Genomic DNA, 25,974 nt, shown 5'->3' with positions numbered 1-25,974 from the left:
TATCAGACATAGCGATATCGCTAGCTATATCGCTGCTGCATCACAAAAACCAGTGACGTTATAGCGATATTGCTAGCGATATCGCTTAGTGTGACAGGCCCTTAAGGATAGAAAATGAGTGGGGACAGAGGACTATCAATGGATGTGTTAAATAGTTCCTTGATAAGAGTGGGAATGACACAGGATAGAAAGTGTGGAAGACAGGTTTCAAAATGATCAAAGAAGTGGTGGGATTGGCCAATGAGCGGTACACAACCACCGCTCGCTGGGAGATGGGGCAGAAAAGTCTGACAGTGTTGACCTCAACTACATAAATGATAATAAGTGATAAGGCACTGGGGGGGTGACTTGAAGTGCACATTTTGATTAAAAAAAAAAAAAACAGATTAACACTTATAACGTATGTTTTCCATTATGGAGACATTAGAAACATGTACGCCAGCGTATAAGACAGCAGGAATGAAGGTGGCATCTGACTTCTGGATCAAGGTTTCAGCGAGAGCCGGAAGGGTAAAAGAATTAGAATGGAAGAAGTCGTAAATTAAGGGGAGTTTGTTACATGCTGACAGTGAATTCCAGAGGGCATAAGAGACAGGAAAAGACAAGCAATGGATGTTAATTACATTAGCAGGTTTTCTGTATGGAGCAGGCCAGGAGTTAACTTTAATGTGTCAGGATTAGAGGATATATCTCCTGCAACTAACAGAAGAAGTATTGAGAGAGTGACCAGATGGTTTGTGATTTGTGAGAGCGTTTCCTATGTTGTATGATGGAAGAACGTGGCATAGAGCATTTTAAGAATGTAGAGTCTGTGAGTTGTACAGTGAAAAGAGAGGGACTGATGTGAATTACAGTGCACTGCAGCAGAGAGAACATAAAAGATGGTATCTCATTGTAATTATCATAGTTACATTCTCTCATCATTTCCCATCCACTGTTTTTGTTGTGCAATGCTGTGTGATATGGTTCAGTAAAGCTTGAAGCCCAAACCTACATGCACATATCATACAATATTTTTTGTTTTTTTTTCAGACATGCCTCCAACTCCATCTTTAAGGTATGGAAAGAATATTCTAAATCAAAGTGACCAAGTAGAGATTGTGTGTGAGATATCAAATCCTTCCTTCTCCCTAATCACCGGATATCGTTTGTATCGAAACGGAGGGGAAATTTTCTCAGTTAGGCAAAAAAATCAATTTGTTATTAACTACAGTCTGGAATTTGATGGATGCTACTCCTGTAGAAGCTTTGTAGAGATGTTAGGAGAGGAAATCCTATCACCTAAGAGTGCTGAGATCTTCTTGACATTAGAAGGTGAGATACATTTAATATCTATGTTCAAAATATTTCAAATGAATAATCTTCTGATCGAGACGGTAGATTCCCAAGAACATAGTTCTGAAAACCCTTTGGGACTGCTGTAGATATTTGAGAACAGCTCACATAGAATGAATCCAGAGTTTTTGGGCCACAGCTTCATCTGGACGGGATGATGATTTCGGCACCAAGATCTCGAGAGATGAGATTTCAGCACTGAGATCTCATCTCTCGAGATCTTGGTCCCGAGATCACCATCTGCACATGCGCCGCTCCCAGCGACCATATTCCCGGAGTCCACCGCACAGGGAACAGGTGAAGTGCCCGGGCTCTGGCCTGTTGCAAAATGTCGGCAGAGCCCCGAGCAAGCGCGGGACACCTACGCAGCACCGCTGGGCACCAGAGACACCCGCAGCACTGGCCAGCAACTGGAGTCCACCACACAGGGAACAGGTGAAGTGCCGGGGCTCTGGCCTGTTGCAAAATGTCGGCAGAGCCCCGGGCAAGCGCGGGACACCTACGCAGCACTGCTGCGCACCGGAGACACCCGTAGCACTGGCTAGCAACCGCCAGGCACCTGGAGACACCTGGCAGCAGCACCAGACACCGCAGCAGCACAAGACCCCTGCAGCAGCTCGCCACACATCGGAGCCCTTCCTGACTGCGGACTGCAGCATCACCCCACTCCTGCCTCCTCCAGCAGCGACCCTGGGACCCCGCTTCACTGCAGCCACCACCCCTGGTAAGCAATAAGATGCATGGATTATAAGAAGCACCAACATTTTATTACAAAAATATTTTTTTCTCCTCAAAATTTGGGGTGCGTCTTATAATCTGAAAAATACGGTAAGCCTTGCCGCCGCCATTTTCTGCACATTGCATCAAGCACACAGCTTGTGTTAGCATAGGGAAAGTGTGAGCCGCTGCTAGGGAGAGTTGTGCTTTTGCAAATCATCCATGAATCATCTCAAAAACACAAAAGCTCTTGTGAGAGCTACCTGGAATATTTTAGTAGTAGGTGACTGTAGTGCAGGGAGATAGGCAGGAGAGTTACAGTACATACATAGTACCTCAATATCTCAGCTCTTCTGAGAGGTGAAAGTGCTATATAAGGTCAAGGAGTAGTGACAGTTTTGCCAGCTATTTTTGGGGTCACATTTACCCCTGCAGGCCAATTTTTTTGCCCTTGCGGTGCTGTTTCACACCAAATAGCACTCACGGTACTGCACAACTGAGACGCAGGCAGCACCAACCTCTGTCTTCTGTGGTGACTGTTTTTGTAAATCTTTGGTTTTAACCTCAGGCCAATTTTTTTGCCTTTGTGGTGCTGTTTGCACACCGAATAGCATGCACGGTACTGCACAACTGAGACACAGGCAGCAACCACGGCTGTCTTCGGTGGTGACTGTTTTTCTAAATCTTCGGCTTTAACCTCAGGCCAATTTTTTTGCCCTTGCGGTGCTGTTTGCACACTGAATAGCATGCACGGTACTGCACAAATGAGATGCAGGCAGCAACCACCCATCAAGGGCACCAAAGGCTACTGGTTTGAGCAGAGTGCAAAGTTTGTCAACTGTTGCCAAGAGCAATCCCTCTCTGTCCCAAGTCAAGGCAAGGCGGCGTTCAGCCTTTGTCTGGAATTTTTGTTTTTTGGATAGTCCTTCTGAACCAAACATTGTCATCTGTAGCATCTGCCACACAAAGCTGAGCAGAGGCCAGGGCAAAGGCAACCAGAACACCACCAGTATGCGGAAACACATGGCATCCAAGCACCCTAGTCGGTGGGTGGAACAACAGGGTACCAAATCAGTGTCTGCGGGTCAAACCACAGCCATGTCGCCTGTGATCCATCCTTCCCAATCTACTGACCAGGAAGCAGGTGCTCATACCTCCTGCTAACAAGCTGCAGTTGCAGAGACACAGGACACAACAATCTCATCCAATTGTTTGTCCCAGCCAAGCATCCAGTTGCCCGTGCCCCAGATCTATGAAAGGAAGCATATAAATACCAACCAACGCACCCACAAGCACAAATACTAAATGTGCACATTGCCAAGTTGCTAGCCATGGAGACGTTGCCGTTTTGGCTTGACAGTCTTTCCGTGATCTCTAGGCTGTGGCTGTGGCTGCCCCACGATACTCTGTTCCCAGCCAGAACTATTTTTCCCAGCCCAGTGTGCCATCCCCGCGTTACAACAGCACATGTTAAAGAATCTAAAGCGTGCTCTCACCAACCACAAGTAGTTGTGGACAGGGATGATACATTTCTGTCACGGCACACTGTCTGGACCTGGTGGAGGGTGGGACAAGTCGCAAAATGGAAGATCACATATCCTACCCACGCCACGAATAGCGGGCCCAACCTCAATCATGGTTTCTGCCTCATTATATTTGTCCTGTCTCCCCTCTTCCTCCTCCTCTTCGCTTCCTCATCCTATGCTGAATTACCCTCCACATCACTCCCAAGTTGGGAGCTGGGCAGCAGCGCGTCGGCAAAGTGGCAACACGCTCTGCTGAAGCTGATCTGTTTAGGTCAAACACCACACACTGCAGCAGAGCTGTGGCAAAGAATAAAACAACAAACCGATCAGTAGCTCTCCGCACTGCAACTCGAACCGGGTCTGGTTGTCTGCGATAATGGGCGGAACCTGGTGGCGGCTTTAAAGCTTGGGAAGCTGGTACACATGCCATGCATAACTCACGTGCTGAACCTAGTGGTTCAGAAATTTATCAAAACATACCCTCACTTGCTGTACATACTTGAGAAGGTGCGCCGTATTTGCGCCCATTTCCGCCATTCCTCTACCACTGTTGCCGATCTTGCAGCACTTCAAAAGCAATTTAATTTGCCAAATCACCAACTCATTGGTGACCTGCCCACATGGTGGAACTCAACATATGATATGTTGTCAAGTATTAGTGAGCAGCAGAGGGCACTTGCTGCATACCAGCTTAAATGTGCCCGTCAGACTGCGACTCAGCCAAGACACATAACTGTCGAGTGGATGTGGATCGCTGACATTTGTGAGATGTTTGATAACTTTGAGTACTGCACCAATCTCATGAGCCGTGATCAGGCTATTATCAGAGTTACCATCCCAATGCTATGTACGTTGAAAGAATTGCTGCAAACAGACACAGAACCAAGACGTTCAATGAGAGAAAGCAAAGGTAAACCAACAAAACGTCTCTCATACAAGACAAGCACAAGTAAAATTTACTACTTCTTGGGAAGGCATATCTAAACTCCCTAAAGAAGAAACTAATAAATGGATAGAAGCAACAGAAACAGAAATGAAATCCATGCATGACTCAAATAGAAGGACACTGACAGATTTACCAGAAGGAAGGAAAGCCATAGGATGTAAATGGATTTTTAAAGTAAAATACCAAACAGATGGCACACCTGAAAGATACCGAGCAAGACTCATAGCTAAAGGATATTCTCAAAAATATGGAGAAGACTATGATGAGACATTCGCTCCAGTTGTCAAACATACTAAAATAAGAACTTTACTTACAGTTGCAGCAATGAATCAGATGAAACTGATACATCTGGATGTAAAGACAGCATTTTTGAATGGAGATTTAACAGAAGACATTTACATGGAACAACCTCCAGGATTCAAAGATGAAAGAAACTCAAACAAAGTTTGCAAACTACAGAAAAGCATATATGGTTTAAAGCAAGCAGCTAAAGCGTGGGATGACAAAATCACAGAAGTGCTTACAAATTAAAAATTTCAAAGAAGCAAAGTTGATCCATGCTTGTACACAAAAAGGCTGATGAATAGATGGATTTATGTACTTATATATGTAGATGACATTTTCATTTGTTCTGAACAAGAAAGGGATAAAGAAAACATTCTAAAAATCCTGAAGCGACATTTTGAAATCGAAGACTTGGGAAATGTGAAACAGTACCTAGGAACACAGATAGAAAGAGAAGACGGAAGTTTCCTACTGAATCAAAATCACATGATTCAAGACATAACAGAAAAATTTGGATAGAAGGATGCAAAAACTATAAAGTCTCCAATGGAAACTAATTATCTTAAAGAGATGAATAGTGAAATCCAGCTGTGTTTAATTAAACTGATAGGACTTGAATTGTAAATTCACACACCCTGTCTATATAAGACAGGGTGTGTGAATTTACAATCATGAGGTCAAAGGAACAGGCCAAGAAGCTCAGAGACAAAACTGTAGCAAGGCACAGATCTGGCCAAGGTTACAAAAGAATATCTGCCGTACTCAAAGTTCCTAACAATGAGAAAGGCCGTGACTGGCTGTTCAGAATTGAACAGCCAATCACAGCAATCAGGAGGCTGCATGGGGGAGGACGCAACCCAGGATCCTGACACCATCTTCCTACAGGTAAGATAGTGTCGGAATTTTAATGCGATCACTGCGACTTAAGTCGTGATGTCACATTAAAGGGCACGACGTACTATTCTGTCCATGGGAATTAATTCCCAGGTCTCATGGATGGAATAGTACGTCAGATGACACAGAGGGGATAAGTCGCATGCTGTCCATTTCCTTGTGATCCTCTTTGAGATGGTTCTACTCCTTCATTGCAGTCCAGCTGTGTTTAATTATACTGATAGGACTTGATTTGTAAATTCATACACCCTGTCTATATAAGACCTCACAGCTCACTGCATGTCAGACTAAATGAGAATCATGAGGTCAAAGGAACAGGCCAAGAAGCTCAGAGACAAAATTGTAGCAAGGCACAGATCTGGCCAAGGTTACAAAAGAATATCTGCAGTACTCAAGGTTCCTAAGAGCACAGTGGCTTACATAATCCTTAAATGGAAGTAGTTTGGGACCACCATTCACCAGAAGTCTTCCTAGACCTGGCCGTCCAGCCAAACTGAGCAATCGTGGGAGAAGAGCCTTGGTGAGAGAGGTAAAGAAGAACCCCAAGATCACTGTGGCTGAGCTCCACAGAAGTAGTAGGGAGATGGGAGAAAGTTCCACAAAGTCAAGTATCAATGCAGCCCTCCACCAATTGGGCCTTTATGGCAGAGTGGCCCGACGGAAGCCTCTCCTCAGTGCCAGACATATGATAGCCCGCATAGAGTTTGCGAGTTTGCTAAAAACACATGAATGACTCCCAGACTATTTGAAATAAGATTCTCTCATCTGATGAGACAAAGAGAGAACTTTTTGGTGATAATTCTAAGCGGTATGTGTGGAGAAAACCAGGCATTTCTCATCACCTGCCCAATACAATCCCAAAAGTGAAACATGGTGGTGACAGCATCATGTTATGGGGGTATTTTTCAGCTGCAGGGACAGAATGACTGGTTTCCATTGAAAGAAACATGAATGCAGCCAAGTACAGAGTTATCCTGGATGAAAACCTCTTCCAGAAACTTGGTTGAAGGTTCACCTTAAAACAAGACAATGACCCTAAGCACATAGCTAAAATAACAAAGGAGTGGCTTCAAAACAACTCTGTGACCATTCTTGACTGGCCCAGAAAGAGCCGTGACCTAAACTCAATTGAGCATCTCCGGAAAGACCTGAAAATGACTGTCCACCTTCGTTCACCATCCAACCTGTCCGAACTGGAGAGGATCTGCAAGTGGGAATGGCAGAGGATCCCCAAATCCAGGTGTGAAAAACTTCTTCCATCATTCCCAAGACGACTCATGGCTGTACTAGCTCAAAAGCGTGCTTCTACTCAATACTGAGTAAAGGGTCTGAATACTTATGGCCATGTGATATTTCAGTTTTTCTTTTTTAATAAATTTGCAAAACATTCTACATTTCTGTTTTTTTTCTGTCAAGATGGGGTGCAGAGTGTAAATTAATGAGGAAAAAATGAACTTTTTCGAATTTGCCAAATGGCTGCAATGAAACAAAGAGTGACAAATTTAAAGGGGTCTGAATACTTTCTGTACCCACTGTTTGTCTTGCACCCAGTATTTATTACTAATCTTCCATTTAATACTTTGGTTCCTGCTGTTACAACCAGACTTACAGAGTTTTAGAAAGCTCAAAAAGAACTACCGTATATACTCTAATATAAGCCGAGATTTTCAGCCCATTTTTTTGGGCTGAATGTCCCCCTCTCGGCTTATATTCGAGTCATATACACCGGGGGGTCGGAGGGGGAAGGGGGGGCGTGGGTGTCAGGTCATACTTACCCGTCCTGACACTGTCACTTGAGCCCCCAGCTTCTCCGCGCCCTCTCTTCCTGCCTTCAGCGGTCACGCTCATTAAAACTCATGAATATGCGCATATTCATGAGTTTTAATGAGCGGTATCACATGACCGCTGAACGCAGGAAGAGAGAGCGTGGAGAAGCTGGGGGCTCAAGCGACAGCGTCAGGACGGGTAAGTGTTATGCGGGGCTTAGGTCAAAGGAGGCTGACATACCCGGGGCCCCTGCGGAGTCCCTCATACTAGGGAAAACCCTGTCTGACCCTCAACCTAGGGTTTTTGCTAATGGTGCAAATGCCTGAGCCTCCAGCCTTTCCTTATCTCCTGCTCAGCCCTAAGCTGAACCCTCCACCCAGTGAGTTGTCAAACCACCAAAGCCCACACAGTAATGACAGACAGGGAGAACTTAAACCACACCGCGCCGCAAACACACAGGACAATACTGTAATGTGAACAGGGCAAAACAAAGCACAAATATAGGAAGGCGAAAAGGTAACAACGGATCTAACGACACCAGATATGAATTTCTCTCTCCAACACCTCCTCTCCAGACCGGAACCACTTGGCATAAAACACAAGCTATAATCGGCAACGCCCACAGGCCAGCACGACTATTTAAAGAACGTGGGCGTGACCAAACATCCCACCTGATTTCCAGCTAGATTAACCCCAGATAACCTGAGTAAAATCAAGCCGGCGCCACTGAGGCTATAGCGGACGGAGATGGAACTACCGCTGCCTGCCGGACGCTGTGGTGTGAATAGCGTCCATGGTTGCTTCCTGCTGTCTGTCATCGATCAGTGACTTCAGACAGCAGAGGGCGCGGTGACGTGATTAGTGCGCGCTGCACCTCCTGCAGTCTGAACGTCATTGACTGATGATGTGGCAGATAGCGGTGAGCAGCCATGGATGCAGGACAGGTGAGTATCTGATACCCAGCGACGGAGAGGTGAGTATGTCATATTTTTTATTTTTACAAGCAGCAGCAGTGACAGCACATGGGGGAATAATCTAAGGAGCTTCTTATGGGGGCATTATATGAGGGAACAATCTATGGAGCTTCTTATGGGGGCAGTATATGGGGGAACAATCTATGGAGCTTCTTATGGGGGCAGCATATGGGGGAATAATCTATGGAGCTTCTTCTGGGGACACCATATGGGGGAATAATCTATGGATCATTTCCCACCCTAGGCTTATACTCGAGTCAATAAGTTTTCCCAGTTTTTTGTGGCAAAATTAGGGGGTCGGCTTATACTCAAGTATATACGGTAACTGAAATGTTACAAAAGGCCCAAGAAGATTATAAAGAAATAGCAGATAAACATCGCAAAGGCCCTCCTATCCTTCAGGTCGACAAGGTTTGACTTTTCACCAAAAATCTGAAAACAAAACGTACCATCTTCTAAATTGGGTCAAAGATTCATAGGACCTTTTCAAATTTCTGCACATATTAGCTCAGTTGATTTCTGTTTAAAACTTCCTAACAGCCTTAAAATTCCAGGAAGAACTCAGCCATTTCCTCCACCAGAAAAAGTCCAAGGCGAAGAAGAGCACATTCTGGATGAAATTCGGTATTCTAGAAGATTTAGGCGGAGACTACAATATTTGGTGCAATGTAGAGGTTACATACCAAAAGATTATTCATGGGAGCCGGAGGACAACATCCATGCATCCAGGCTTACAAGAGCTTTTCATCTGAAACATCCAGTGAAGCCAGCACCTGAGATGTCCAGAGGCCATCCTGGAAGGAGGGGAGTACTATCAGAATTCGAACACAACAGCTTCTGTGCACCAGACAGCAGGTTTTCTTTCTTTCAATCCTCTTTTTATTGGTTTTAATACAACAAACAAAAGAAGACAAGCAATTTAAATATACACAAGGTTACAAGATATGCACTTCCTTGGAACATTCTTCCATTGATTACTATCACCACCTAAAGATCATATTTCAAGATATCGCCCTGAAGCCCCGGGCCGAAATGGCCAAACTAGTGAAGCCTTTGGAGGAGATGCTGCCGGACCCCGCGGTCCAGTTGAAGGTGCAGCCCGAAGATCCTTGGGCAGTAACGGTACGAACCCAACAGACTGCCGTATCCTCGACCCAGGAGAAAGGTCGAGCCATCCTGGAGAGAATGCGGGCCGAACTTTCCGGCCTAGCGCCAGCCCAACTTCTCCAGGTAGAGACACTTCTTGGACAATTTTACAGTGTCTTCGCCAGCCACGAGGACGACTTCGGATGTACCACGGCCATCACGCATGGGATCCCCACGGCAGGAGCGGCCCCCATCCGGGAGCGATATCGGCAAATACCACCGCAGCTATACCAGGAAGTGAAGACTCTATTAGCTCAAATGCTCCAGAAGGGGGTCATACGAGAAAGCCAGAGCCCTTGGGCGGCCCCTATTGTCCTGGTTCGGAAAAAAAGATGGCACTCTGCGTTTTTGCGTGGATTATCGGAAGTTGAACGCCTGCACCATCAAGGATTCGTATCCATTGCCTCGCATAGAAGAGTCTCTGTCCGCCCTGGGGAACGCAACATACTTCTCAACCCTAGACCTGGCCAGTGGGTACTGGCAGGTGCCGATGTTGGAGGAAGACAGAGCCAAGACGGCATTCATCCTTCCCATGGGACTGTTCGAGTTCAATAGGATGCCGTTTGGGCTGGCCAATGCCTCAGGAACTTTTCAGCGGCTCATGGAGCGGTGTCTGGGAGACCTCAACTTTGAAGCCACGTTGATATACCTGGATGATATTATCATCTATTCTGCCATTTTCGAGGACCACCTGTAGCGGTTGGGGCAGGTGCTCGGCCGGCTACAGAAGTATGGGCTAAAGGTAAAGCCCCAGAAATGCCACCTGTTCCGCACCCAGATCAAATACCTGGGGCACACTGTCTCGGCAGAGGGCGTCCGACCATCCCAGGAAAAGGTCGCTGCCATCCACGGGTGGCCTACCCCCGAAACGGTAAAGGACGTGCGGGCCTTCTTGGGGTTGGCCGGCTACTACCGTCGATTTGTGAAGAATTTTGCACACCGAGCTCGATTCCTGCAAGACCTGCTGAAGGGGGCTCTCGCCGGGGTGAATGGACAGAAGATCCAGTGGCAGCAACCACAAGAGGATGCGTTTCAAGATCTCAAAGCTGCTCTCTCGGACGCCCCGGTATTGACGTATGCGGATATCTCGCAACCGTTTATCCTGCATACCGACGGGAGCCTCCAGGGACTAGGAGCTGTGTTGTCACAGGTGCAGGACGGCCTGGAGAAAGTGATCGCCTACGGTAGCCAGTCGCTGCACGACTCAGAACGTAACCCGGACAATTACAGCTCCTTTAAGCTCGAGCTCCTCGCGGTAGTGTGGGCAATGACGGAGCGATTCGCAAAGTACCTGGCAGGCTCCGAAGTAGTAGTGCGGACCGATAACAACCCGTTAGCCCTTTTGGAGAACGCCAAACTGGGGGCCCTAGAGCAGCGGTGGGTGGCTCGAATGGCCTAATTCAAGTATAAGATCATCTACAAACGGGGTGCTGAAAACGTGCACGCCGACGCGCTCTCCAGAATCTGACACACTACCCCAGGAAGAAGTCGAGACGACGAATTAGAAGCAGACGAGACGCCATTTGCCCTCACCACCGCTGCGCCTACAGTCAATACGCAGGAAGTGCCTCATCCGGGGCTCCTAGGAGAGATGCTGGAGCATCCCCGTGACAAATGGATTCAGCAGCAACAGGAAGATACAGAAGTTGGACTCCTGCGCAGATGGGTGGCCACCGGTAAATTGCCCACGGGCTCACAGAGACAGGATTTGACCCAAGATTAGTGTTGAGCGATACCATCCGATATCGTGAAGTATCGGATCGGATTGGATCGGACCGATACCCAAAAAGTATCGGGTATCGCCGATTCCGATACCGGAAACCCATGCAAGTCAATGGGGCACAAATATCGGAATTAAAAAATCCCTTTCTTTACTTGCACATCCAGTTTGGGAGTGGGGAAGAGTGTGGGCGGTGTGTGGGCGGGGTCTGTACGGGCCTCTCGGGGGACTGTGCGGGGCCTGCCGGGGGCCTGTATGGTCCTGCCGGGGGTCTGTGCGGGCCTGCCAGGGGTCTGTGTGGGCTGCCGGGGGTCTGTGCGGGCCTGCCGGGGGTCTGTGCGGGCCTGCCGGGGGTCTGTGCGGACTGCCGGGGGTCTGTGCGGGCTGCCGGGGGTCTGTGCGGGCCTGCCGGGGGTCTGTGCGGGCTGTCGGGGGTCTGTGCGGGCCTGCCGGGGGTCTGTGCGGGCCTGCCGGGGGTCTGTGCGGGCCTGACGGGGGGTCTGTGCGGGCTGCCGGGGGTCTGTGCGGGCCTGCTGGGGGTCTGTACGGGCCTGCCGGGGGTTTGTGCGGGCCTGCCGGGGGTTGTGTGTGTGTGCAGGCATCGTCCGATGGGACTAAAAGTCCCATAGGGCTATGCCTGCTAAAATGACAGTGATTGACACATTAGCCAATGATGGGACAGTAGTAGTCCCATCATCCGGCTAATGTGTTGAATGTAAAAAAAAAAAAAATACATACTACATATATACTACATTCATACAACATACATACATACTACATTCATACAACATATATACATACATACTACATACATACTACATATACAGTCATATGTTAAAGTTTGGGCACCCCTATTAATGTTAACCTTTTTTCTTTATAATAATTTTGGTTTTTGCAACAGCTATTTCAGTTTCATATATCTAATAACTGATGGACTCAGTTACATTTCTGGATTCAAATGAGGTTTATTGTACTAACAGAAAATACGCAAGTATGGGCACCCTTATCATTTTCTTGATTTGAACACTCCTAACTACTTTTTACTGACTTCCTGAAGCACTAAGGCCTCTTTCACACATCCGGTTTTCAGCATCAGGCGCGATGCGGCGAAAAGTGTAAAAACCGGATCCGGCGCCGGTTGCCACCGGATCCGGTTTTTCCCCCATTCAGTTTCATTATTGCCGCATCGCGCCGGATACCTATGCGGCGTATCCGGTTTTTGCCTGATCCGGCAAAAACAGCCTGTCCGGCGTCTGGAAAAAACGTTCCATGTAACGTTTTTTTGCAGCGCCGGACCGGCTTTTTCCACAGCGCATGCCCGGACTCTGTGAATGTTAACCCCACAAGTGCCCGGCGAGAGAGAGAGAGATCTCTCTCTGTCACCCAGACACTTGTGAGAGATCTCTCTCGCCGGGCACTTGTGGGGTTAACACTCACAGTGTCTGGGTGAGAGAGAGAGATCTCTCTGTGGGGTTAACCCCACAAGTGCCCAGCAAGAGAGAGAGATTCTCTTGCCTGGACACTAATGTTAACCCCCCATGTCTCTCTCTCTCCACCCCCCTCCCCTCTCCTCCCCTCCCCTCTCCTATCCTCTCCTCCCCTCACCTCCCTTTCAGCAGCTGTCTCATTGGCTGCCTCTGTCCTGCGGCTCCTTTAATAATGTCCGAGCCGTATCATCTCGCCGCACACACATCCGGTGTCATGGCTGCAGGCCGGATCCGGCGGCCCGGCTTTTCGCCGCACGCCGCCGGACCCCACACACCGGATGTGTGAAAGTAGCCTAAATTGGTTTTGTAACCTCATTGAGCTTTGAACTTCATGGCCAGGTGTATCAAATCATGAGAAAAGGTATTTAAGGTGGCCACTTGCAAGTAGTTCTCCTATTTGATTCTCCTATGAAGAGTGGCATCATGGGCTCCTCAAAACAACTCTCAAATGATCTGAAAACAAAGATTATTCAACATAGCTTTTCAGTGGAAGGATACAAAAAGTTGTCTCAGAGATTTAACCTGTCAGTTTCCACTGTGAGGAACATAGTAAGGAAATGGAAGAACACAGGTACAGTTCTTGTTAAGCCCAGAAGTGGCAGGCCAAGAAAAATATCAGAAAGGCAGAGAAGAAGAATGGTGAGAACAGTCAAGAACAATCCACAGACCACCTCCAAAGACCTGCAGCATCATCTTGCTGCAGATGGTGTCACTGTGCATCGGTCAACAATACAGCGCACTTTGCACAAGGAGAAGCTGTATGGGAGAGTGATGCGAAAGAAGCCGTTTCTGCAAGCACGCCACAAACAGAGTTGCCTGAGGTATGCAAAAGAACATTTGGACAAGCCAGTTACATTTTGGAAGAAGGTCCTATGGACTGATGAAACAAAGATTGAGTTGTTTGGTCATACTAAAAGGCGTTATGCATGGAGGCTAAAAAACACAGCATTCCAAGAAAAACACTTGCTACCCACAGTAAAATTTGGTGGAGGTTCCATCATGCTTTGGGGCTGTGTGGCCAATGCCGGCATCGGGAATCTTGTTAAAGTTGAGGGTCGTATGGATTCAACTCAGTATCAGCAGATTCTTGACAATAATGTGCAAGAATCAGTGACGAAGTTGAAGTTACGCAGGGGATGGATATTTCAGCAAGACAATGATCCAAAACACCGCTCCAAATCTACTCAGGCATTCATGCAGAGGAACAATTACAATGTTCTGGAATGGCCATCCCAGTCCCCAGACCTGAATATCATTGCACATCTGTGGGATGATTTGAAGCGGGTTGTCCATGCTCGGCGACCATCAAACTTAACTGAACTGGAATTGTTTTGTAAACAGGAATGGTCACAAATACCTTCATCCAGGATCCAGGAACTCATTAATAGCTACAGGAAGCGACTAGAGGCTGCTATTTTTGCAAAAGGAGGATCTGCGAAATATTAATGTCACTTTTATGTTGAGGTGCCCATACTTTTGCACCGGTCAAATTTTGTTAAAATGCAGAATGCACATTTTCTGTTGGTACAATAAACCTCATTTGAATCCAGAAATATAACTGAGTCCATCAGTTATTAGATATATGAAACTGAAATAGCTGTTGCAAAAACCAAAATTGTTATAAAGAAAAAAGGTTAACATTAATAGGGGTGCCCAAACTTTAACATATGACTGTATACTACATTCATACAGCATACATACATACTACATACATACTTCTTATATACTACATTCATACAACATACATACATACTACATATATACTACATTCATACAAAATACATACATACATACTACATTCATACAACATACATACTACATATATACTACATTCATACAACATACATACACACTACATACATACTACGTATATACTACATTCATACAACATACATACATACTACATACATACTACATATATACTATATTCATACAACATACTGTACATACTACATACATACTTCATATATACTACATTCATACAACATACATACTACATACATACTACATATATGCTACATGCATACAACATATATGCTACATTCATACAACATACATACTACATATATACTACATTCATACAACATACATACTACATATATACTACATTCATACAACATACATACTTCATATATACTACATTCATACAACATACATACTACATACATACTACATACAGTATATACTACATTCATACAACATACATACATACTACAGACATACTACATATATACTACATTCATACAACATACATAAAACATGATACAGACACACAACATACATACTACATACATACTACATACAATACATTCATACAATACTTACATATAGACATACAGTATATACAACATAGAGTACATACTCACCATCACATGTCACTTTGATCCCTGAAGCCAGTGTCATCTGTAAAAAATATTAAAATAACAAACAAGCAATATACTCCCTGATCCGCAGAAATCCACGAGTGTCCCACGACAATCTCCTATGGAGAACAGCAGCATCAGCTGATGCGACCGCTCTCTAGGGGCCCCAGGAATACAATGACGGGAGGTAGGTATCCTTCCGCACTGTATTCCTCCGCCACTGTAAAAAAATAGTCCCTAGTCTCACTTTTGGCATTGCTGTGTGAGAAAGTTCCCACGCAGCTTTTGCCATAAAGTGAGACCAGTGAACTATAGTAACCTCTCAGTGACGCACTGCAGGAGATTGTCGTGGGACACTCGTGGATTTCTGCAGATTAGGGAGTATATCGGTTGTTTGTTATTTTAATATTTTTTACAGTGAGATGACACTGGCTTTGGGGACCAAAGTGACAAGTGATGGTGAGTATGTACTCTATGTTATATGTACTGTATGTCTATATGTATGTATTGTATGAATGTATGAATGTATTGTATGTTGTATGTAGTATGTATGTTGTATGTATGTAGCATGTTGTATGTATGTAGTATATATGTAGTATGTATGTATTATGTAGTATGTATGCTGTATGAATGTTGTATATATGTAGTATGTACAGTCATGGCCAAAAGTATTGACACCCCTGCAATTCTGTCAGATAATACTCAGTTTCTTCCTGAAAATTATTGCAAACACAAATTCTTTGGTATTATTATCTTCATTTAATTTGTCTTAAATGAAAAAACACAAAAAGAATTGTCCTAAAGCCAAATTGGATATAATTCCACACCAAACATAACAAAGAGGGTGGACAAAAGTATTGGCACTGTTCGAAAAATCATGTGATGCTTCTCTAATTTGTGTAATTAACAGCACCTATAACTTACCTGTGGCACCGAACAGGTGTTGGCAATAACTAAATCACACTTGCAGCCAGTTGACATGGATTAAAGTTGACTCAACCTCTGTCCTGTGTCCTTGTGTGTACCACATTGAGCATGGACAAAAGAAAGAAGACCAAAGAACTGTCTGAGGACTTGAGAAACCAAATTGTGAGGAAGCATGAGCAATATCAAGGCTACAAGTCCATCTCCAAAGACCTGAATGTTCCTGTGTCTACCGTGCGCAGTGTCATCAAGAAGTTTAAAGCCCATGGCACTGTGGCTAACCTCTCTAGATGTGGCCAGAAAAGAAAAATTGACAAGAGATTTCAATGCAAGATTGTGCGGATATTGGATAAAGAACCTCCACTAACATCCAAACAAGTTCAAGCTGCCCTGCAGTCCGAGGGTACAACGGTGTCAACCCGTACTATCCGTCGGCATCTGAATGAAAAGGGACTGTATGGTAGGAGACCCAGGAAGACTCCACTTCTTACCCCGAGACATAAAAAAGCCAGGCTGGAGTTTGCCAAAACTTACCTGAAAAAGCCTAAAACATTTTGGAAGAATGTTCTCTGGTCAGATGAGACAAAAGTAGAGCTTTTAGGGTAAAAGCATCAACATAGAGTTTACAGGAGAAAAAAGAGGCATTCAAAGAAAAGTACACGGTCCCTACAGTCAAACATGGCGGAGGTTCCCTGATGTTTTGGGGTTGCTTTGCTGCCTCTGGCACTGGACTGCTTGACCGTGTGCATGGCATTATGAAGTCAGAAGACTACCAACAAATTTTGCAGCATAATTTAGGGCCCAGTGTGAGAAAGCTGGATCTACCTCAGAGGTCATGGGTCTTCCAGCAGGACAATAACCCAAAACACTTCAAAAAGCACTAGAAAATGGTTTGAGAGAAAGCACTGGAGACTTCTAAGGTGGCCAGCAATGAGTCCAGACCTGAATCCCATAGAACACCTGTGGAGAGATCTAAAAATGGCAGTTTGGAGAAGGCACCCTTCAAATATCAGGGACCTGGAGCAGTTTGCCAAAGAAGAATGGTCTAAAATTCCAGCAGAGCATTGTAAGAAACTCATTGATGGTTACCGGAAGCAGTTGGTCGCAGTTATTTTGGCTAAAGGTTGTGCAACCAAGTATTAGGCTGAGGGTGCCAATACTTTTGTCCGGCCCATTTTTGGAGTTTTGTGTGAAATGAGCAATGTTTTGCTTTTTGCTTCATTCTCTTTTGTGTTTTTTCATTTAAGACAAATTAAATGAAGATAATAATACCAAAGAATTTGTGTTTGCAATCATTTTCAGGAAGAAACTGAGTATTATCTGACAGAATTGCAGGGGTGTCAATACTTTTGGCCATGACTGTATGTAGTATGTATGTTGTATGAATGTAGTATGTATGTATGCTGTATGAATGTAGTATATATGTAGTATGTATGTTGTATGAAGGTAGTATATATGAAGTATGTATGTAGTATGTATGTATGTTGTATGAATGTAGTATATATGTAGTATGTATGTAGTATGTATGTATGTATGCTGTATGAATGTAGTATATATGTAGTATGTATGTTGTGTGTAGTATGTATGTATGCTGTATGAATGTAGTATATGTAGTATGTATGTAGTATGTATGTATGTTGTATGAATGTAGTATATATGAAGTATGTATGTAGTATGTATGTATGTTGTATGAATGTAGTATATATGTAGTATGTATGTAGTATGTGGTATGTATGCTGTATGAATGTAGTATGTATGTAGTATGTATGTTGTATGAATGTAGTATATATCAAGTATGTATATAGTATATGTATGCTGTATGAATGTAGTATATATGTAGTATGTATGTAGTATGTATGTTGTATGAATGTAGCATATATGAAGTATGTATGTAGTATGTATGTTGTATGAATGTAGTATATATGTAGTATGGATGTAGTATGTGGTATGTATGTATGCTGTATGAATGTAGTATATATGTAGTATGTATGTAGTATGTATGTTGTATGAATGTAGTATATATTAAGTATATATGTAGTATGTATGTATGCTGTATGAATGTAGTATATATGTAGTATGTATGTTGCATGTAGTATGTATGTATGCTGTATGAATGTAGTATATATGTAGTATGTATGTAGTATGTATGTTGTATGAATGTAGTATATATTAAGTATGTATGTAGTATGTATGTATGTTGTATGATTGTAGTATATGTGTAGTATGTATGTATGTAGTATGTAGTATGTATGTTTTTTCTTTTTACATTCAACACATTAGCCAGATGATGGGACTACTACTGTCCCATCATTGGCTAATGTGTCAATCACTGTCAGTGTAGCAGGCATAGCCCGATGGGACTTGTAGTCCCATCGGACGATGCCTGCACACACACACAGCCCCCGGCAGGCCCGCACAGACCCCCGGCAGGCCCGCACAGACCCCCGGCAGGCCCGCACAGACCCCCGGCAGGCCCGCACAGACCCCCGGCAGCCCGCACAGACCCCCGGCAGGCCCGCACAGACCCCCGGCAGGCCCGCACAGACCCCCGGCAGGCCCGCACAGACCCCCGGCAGGCTCGCACAGACCGCGCATCATGATGACATCATTTCAGCAGCCATTCACAGCCACAACACTGGCTCATTCTATTATGGGAACTTCCGATTCCGGTATTCGATATTGTAAAAATATTGGTACTCTGTATTGGAATTCCAATACAGCGAATATTGGCCGATACCTGATATTTGCAGTATCGGAATGCTCAACACTACCCAAGATATGTTGCTAATGTTGCGCCAATGGGAAAAACTAATCATCAAACAGGGACTTTTATATCGAAAAGCCATGTCACAAACCACGTCAGCTACAATATGGCTGGTGATCGTGCCGGGAGCCCATCTCAACCAACTGGCCCGGGAAGCCCATGAGAAGGGGGCTCATTTTGGGGCTCAAAAGACTTTACAATGGTTGCAGCAGATAGCATACCACTCAAGCTTGCATGCTGCTGTAGAAGAAGTTTGCCGAACCTGCCGCTCGTGCGAGCTTGCTAAACCCCCCGCGCAACGAGGCAAAGGAATTACGGGAGTGGAATTGAACCCAGAGGAGCCCCAACCCTGGACCGGGATATCCTCGTGGGTCCGCAACCACCGGCACCGGCTGCAGACCCTCCACCATATCATCCATACGAAGCTCCAGGATCTAGAACACGAAGGGGGAGCACTGCCCCGCCCATTGACTTTCAGACTGGAGATCGGGTACTCGTACTTGATCAACGTCCCCAAAACAAGTTAGATCCATGGTGAGAGGTCAACCCATACCGAGTGTTGCACCGAATAAGCCCCAACGGGCCTGTGTATGAAATACAATCTGAAGGAAGCAACGCGCTCCTCACTCGGGTTGTGCACCGTAACATGTTACGGCCTTGTACGTCTACTGATCCCCCCACGGCTCGAATCGACCCTCCAGGTCCCCGACCCCCTGCCCACGGTCTATGATCTGGATGACGAAGAGGACTTCCCCGTCGCAGCTGCGGGTTGCCCCAGTAGTGGCACGACAATAGACCCGGGAATTCCACCAGAACCAACTATGTGACCACCCTCCTCCACCCCAGAAGACTCCACTACACCCGAGCTTCGACGTTCCGAGCGGTCAACAGCTGGCAAACCCCCTGAACGTTACGAACAGGACCAGTTCGTATGGCGACAAGGACTGTCGTCCCAAAAAACTAACCTGAGTCTACGAAAACCCTCGCCCGAGGACTGGCAAGCATACAGGGCGGGGGAGTGTGGGAGGAACGGCCCCCGTCGAGTGTCCGGGCCGGAACCTAGGGAGCAGTCATCTGGGTTCCGGGGGAAACTGTCCCCGGGGGACAGAGTTCGAGGACGGACTGTTGTGACAGACAGATGGGCTGGGAGAGGGACAAGTATAAAGGAGGCGGGGGCGATCATCCGTGATTTGCTGCCCCGCTCCAGCCTGCAGCCACTGCGGCCCCAGTTCGACCCGCGGCCACTGCTGCCTCACCTCAGCTCGTGGCTGCGGCCTACCTGCGGTCGCCCGCGGCCGCTGCCATCTCGCTCCAGCCCACAGCTGCGGCCTGTTCCCCGCCACCCGCAGCCGCCCTGCTCTCACCAGTGGCCGCGGCAAGTACAGTGCCGCCGCCGGCCACCACTGTCCCGGTCCGCAGCAGGGGCCGAGCCTCTGCTGGCCGCGGACTCCCCATCGCAGCCGTTAGCTGCGCAGGTGGTCTGTGATTCGCCACCCTACATCGCTGCCGCTTGCCCCAGTCCGGGGACTGCGGCTCATCCCTCCAAGGACTCCGCCGGGGCCTGTGAGGCTCCAGTGTCATCAGCATGCCGGAGCGTGCGAAGACTTCGCCAACGCCTCAGCAACTGGGCCCAGCGACTACTACGCCGAAAGACCACTATCCCGAACGGCGAGGGACGTCTGGACTGCTAAGTTGACTATATATTTACGGACCCGTAGTCGGCCATACCACGGCCCTATAGTGACCGGCTATTACCGGAAGTAGTCGTGTTCTACCTCTTTGTGTTTGCTTGTTTTAGAGCCTCTGCGAGGGCAACCCGTGTTACCCCTTTTGGTGATCAAGCCGTGATTGAGGAAAGTTCCCTCTAGTCTTATAAACGTTATTATAGAAAGCACCAAATTGTCTCGCGACTTGTCACTGCATCTTGCGTACCTGCAATTACCACAACAGAATGGACAGCCACTAGTCTCTGTTGTCGTATATTCCTGTCTGGACTGGAAACCTTTACTTATACAAATACACACAAGAGCTGTAACCACATGAACAATTCAAACAATAACATAAGATTAGAAGGCGAGGAACAGATTAGGGAAAATAGGGGAGAAGAAAATGGTGTGACTAGAGAGCCCCTCAACTACCAGTGAAGAGCAAAGATAGTGGTGTGTTGCAATATAACAGCAGAACCCTAGGGGGATTCAACACTATTCTATAAAAGGCCAAGATCTGAAAAGTTAATCAACTAAAGCCCCCGTTACACATAACGATGTCCCAGCAATCCCACCAACGATCCGACATGATGGGATCGCTGGGACATCGTCAGGCTGATCGCTGGTGAGCCATCACGTAGACAGCCCCAGCGATCAGGAACAGCGACGCTGGACGCCGGACCCCAATGCAAACGTCAGGCATCCAGGAGCCGCGGCTCCCGGATACCCGCCGACAGCAGGTTTTCCCTCTGAACTATTCAGCTCGCTTGGATTCACCTCATAAAAAAAGTGAAGGCCTACATCATTAAAATTTAGGCCTTCAACAAAGACACCAAAATCTTCCATACATCTTTTCCATATGACCAGGATGTCGTTAAAATATCATAACCACAAGAGAATCCTGTCATCCGGGCATTGTATGGACTCACCAAATACCACAGTCTCCTCCCACCAGCCCAGGAGCAGATTTGCAAACAAAGGTGCACAAGGATTGCACATCACAGTGCCCCTGAGCTGGTGGAAGTACTTTCGGTCAAATAGAAAAACATTCCTTGTAAGGCAAAATTTTAGGGCTTCCCACACAAATTGGTTGTGTCTAACATATTGTATGCCTCTTGTATTCAAATATTGCTCCACTGCCATCAACCCCTTTTCATGGGGAATTGAGGAATATAATGACTCCACATCAATGCCACCCAACGCCTAGCCAACCAGTTTAAAAAAAATGCCATCCAGTTTACACAATAGGTTAGTAGTGTCTCATACATGCGAGTTCAAAGCTCCTACAAACGGTTTGAGGATTTTGTCTATATATATCCCACGATTCTCAGTAAGATTATTGTTCATCGAGACAATGAGTCTACCCCTGGGGGGATTCGTACCCTTATGTACTTTGGGAAGATAATAGAAAGCTGACATGACCAGATGTCTAGGTACCAAAAAATCTTTCTCATCCTTTCCTAGGACACCATCTGTGAATCCTTTCTCAACCAAAGATCTCAATTCATCAAAAAACTGCATAAGAGGGTGTTGTGTCTAGGACCTCATAATCTTCTCTTCTCTCCAATAAGGAAAGACACATTATTTGGTAATCATTACTGTCCATAATCACTACATTCCCCCTTTGTCAGAAGGTTTATTGTGACACTGGTATCTTTCTCTAAATTGCAGAGACAATCCATTTCAGTCTTAGATAAATGGAAAAAAGTAGTTTGGTACCGTGTTAGCCAGTAGAAAAAATATATATAAAGTGCTCTCAGTGCGAGAAACAAAATAGCAATCTTGTGGGTGTGATACCTTTTAATGGCTAACAAAACATAGTGAATGATGTTACAAAGCAAGCTTACGGGACTGCTTATATCCCTTCATCAGGCTGGATATAACAAAATATTTGAAGAAACCTAATTATATACAAAAAAGAGTACAGGCATGGTGTGATACATGGACATTTCAATAAACAAACACTGAGCTTAAAGAGAGAATCCTTACTTAGGTAAGATTAGATAAGTGGTGTGAAAGTTTTATGGACCCCATATGCAGGTGAGATCAAAGGGCTGGTGGTGCCTTCATTGTTTTTGGAGGAAATAGCTCAGATTTGGTAGTGAGCCATAACTCCTTCTGACAAATTGAGTCCTGTGTGAACAGAATCAAAGATTGTAATGAATTTGTATTCCCAAACTCTGTGATGCTTCTGTGATGTGAAATTGCCTTTCAAAATGACAACTTTCATATTGTCTATGTTGTGTCCTGGACCACAGAAATGTTTGGCCACAGGTAAATGTTTTTTTTTTGTCTGTAATTGTATGACGGTGGGACCTCATCCTTGCTCTCAGTCTCTGTTCTGTTTCCCCAACATAGAGGCCACCCACAGGACATATATTGCATAGAATTAAATACACCACATTGGAAGAGGACCATGTGAATGTCTTGGGGATCTTATAGTCCTGCTGTGTGTTGGGGATTTGGATCTTGTCGTTGGTCTCTATATGAATGCAGGTTTTGCATCTTCTCCCATTGCAAGGATATGTCCCTCTTGGTGAATCTGAGGGCATCGAACTTCAGATAATGATGTTTCTTGGATTAGGAGGTTGCCTGTAACATAGCAAGGGGGGTCTTTGAATAATATTTTTAACCAATCATCCTTGTGTAGGATATGGTGAAGTTTTTTAGCCGTTTTTCTCAGTATTTCAAGCTGTGGGTTGTAAGTCACTACCAGAGGTACACGATGATTTTCCTCTTTTTTTCTGTATTGAAGTACTTGACTTCTAGGGATCATTGTGGCCCTAATGATCTGATCATCATTGGAGGTGGGATGGTAACCTTGATTTAAAAATGACGTTTTAAGCTGGGTTAGGTGTTCATGCCTGTCCTTAGGACTGGAACAGATAAGGATATATCTGAGGGCCTGGCTGTAGACAATGGACTTTTTAATGTGCTTAAGGGCCTGTCACACTAAAGGGGGTTTTACACATAGCGATATCGCTAGCGATATCGCTATGTGTGATACTTACCTCCGACCGGCTCCCCCGCTGGTTATCACTGATCGCGCGAGAATGTCCGGCTCCATTTCTCGCCGTTCGCTTCCTGCTGGGGCTTCCTGCTGTGACGACGAGCGACGCGTGGAGGCGGGCGGGAGGACGTCTTCATCACTGTGTGTGAAAGGTGAGTATTGTGCGCTGCGTCGCTGCTGCATCGCTGTGAGATCTTTCTGTGTGAAAGCTCACTAGCGATCATTTAGCGATGGTGCATCGCTAAATGTAAAAGGGCCTTAAGCGATATCACTAGCAATATCGCTATAACATCACTGGTTTTTGTGACATTATAGCGATATCGCTATGTCTGATACTTACCTCCGACCGCTCCCCCGCTGGTTATCGCTGATCGCGCGAGAACGTCCTGGACTGTCGTCAGCTTCCTGCTGGGCTTCCTGTGGCGCCGACGAGCGACGCGTGGACGCGGGTGGGAGGACGTCAGGATCGCCTCGTCTGACAGGTAAGTAGCGACCCCCAACCCCTGCTATGTCGCTGGTGAGATCTGCCTGTGTGGCAGCTCACTAGCGACCACTTAGCGATGCACCAGCGATCCTGACCGCGTCATATCGCTGGTCGGGATCGCTGGTGCATCGCTAAGTGTGACAGTACCTTTAAGATGGAAGCTGTCCCATCTGAGGTATGTGGGACATAGATAAGTTATGTTGACTCCTGTATTGTGTTGTTGACAATTTTATTAAGTCCTCAGTAACCAAATTAAGAAAGATATCAATCGAACTCATATCCCCCATTGGTGGAGGCATTTTAGAACTTTTGTTCTTCAGATTGGTGAAGGGACCCAGACCTTCAGAATTAGGATCGGGATCACCTATTTGATATAAAAAATGGACATCATGTAAAAGATCATCCGGTATTCCCCACTCTCCACATTCCCTTTTTTCTTCTCTCAAAAATATTTTTTACATTTTAGGCATCTAGCAAACAAATTTAAATCTTTGACCACTTCAAAAGTATCCATATCCGAGGTGGGTACAAATGACAGACCTCTACTAAGTAATTAAGCCTCCCCATTTTCAAAGGTCCAGAGGATAGATTAATAACCTGCAGACCTACATAGGATTGTGAGAGATGGTGCGATTCCTGAGGGGGTAATTCAGTTCTAAAAAACTATTATTTTGGGGAGACTTTCTATTGGTGCCTCATCCTATATTTGTACCTCTCCCTCTACCCCTTCCTCTTAAAGGGAAGGTGCCGCAATTTTATATAATTTGCAAAAAAATAGTAAGTAACAAAACATGTTGTTAAAGCAAATGTTGTACTAACTAGGATTTATGGTTTGTTTGTAATAATGTTTTAATGTAGCCACTGGGCGCTGCCATCTTGATTTGCAGATCTGTGGAGGACTCATACAGTCTGCAAATATGGCCGTCCCTGGACATAGGAGACTGCGGTCGGCTCCCGACCCCACCATGCAGCCTCATTAGCAGTGAACTGGGCACGCCCCTGTGGGCTGCACCATTCACTGCTGTAGGTGTGGCTGGGCGCCATTTTACTGTAGCCCAGTGCTATCTGCTGAGCTTTTCTGCACCGTGCTTCCTGCTCTGTCTCCGCCTCCTCACAGCCCCAGTGATCCCCGGTAATCTGACACCTTTGCTTGACAGTAACATATGCAGCCCATAGTCTAGTGTATTGGGGGGGGGCAGTTACACCAGTGTGGGCATATCTGTAATACTGTCTCCTGTGATACTGCCTGCTGAGCCGTGTATCTAATCCTCTCCTGTGTGATACTGCCTGCTGAGCCGTGTATCTAATCCTCTCCTGTGTGATACTGACTGCTGAGCCGTGTATCTATTCCTCTCCTGTGTGATACTGCCTGCTGAGCCATGTATCTAATCCTCTCCTGTGTGATACTGCCTGCTGAGCCGTGTATCTAATCCTCTCCTGTGTGATACTGACTGCTGAGCCGTGTATCTAATCCTCTCCTGTGTGATACTGACTGCTGAACCGTGTATATAATCCTCTCTTGTGTGATACTGACTGCTGAACCGTGTATCTAATCCTCTCCTGTGTGATACTGTCTGCTGAGCCGTGTATCTAATTCTATCCTGTGTGATACTGACTGCTGAGCCGTGTATCTAATCCTATCCAGTGTGATACTGACTGCTGAGCCGTGTATCTAATCCTATCCTGTGTGATACTGACTGCTGAGCCATGTATCTAATCCTCCCCTGTGTGATACTGACTGCTGAGCCGTGTATCTAATCCTCTCCTGTGTGATACTGACTGCTGAACCGTGTATCTAATCCTCTCCTGTGTGATACTGTCTGCTGAGCCGTGTATCTAATTCTCTGCCATGTGATACTGCTATCCTGAAATACTCTGTGCTGCTGTCACCCTGCTGGTTTTATGTGTGATCTACATGGTGGTATT

At 45.8% G+C, this 25,974-nt stretch overlaps 1 protein-coding gene across 1 annotated transcript in view; it reads left to right on the top strand.

The window, feature by feature from the left end:
* Positions 1-25,974, top strand: part of LOC141089251 (immunoglobulin superfamily member 1-like) — a 156,376-nt gene that overhangs the window by 112,370 nt on the left and 18,032 nt on the right. The window contains exon 6 of the mRNA XM_073575558.1: positions 1,033-1,314. Within this exon, the coding sequence (XP_073431659.1) occupies positions 1,033-1,314 (282 nt within the window). The remainder of the gene's footprint in view (positions 1-1,032; positions 1,315-25,974) is intronic.

The sequence above is a fragment of the Dendrobates tinctorius genome, unplaced genomic scaffold, assembly GCF_039654945.1.
Source record: "Dendrobates tinctorius isolate UK_male_01 unplaced genomic scaffold, ASM3965494v1 ptg000044l, whole genome shotgun sequence".
Classification (NCBI taxonomy): domain Eukaryota; kingdom Metazoa; phylum Chordata; class Amphibia; order Anura; family Dendrobatidae; genus Dendrobates; species Dendrobates tinctorius.
This window is presented reverse-complemented; position numbering and strand designations above follow the sequence as displayed.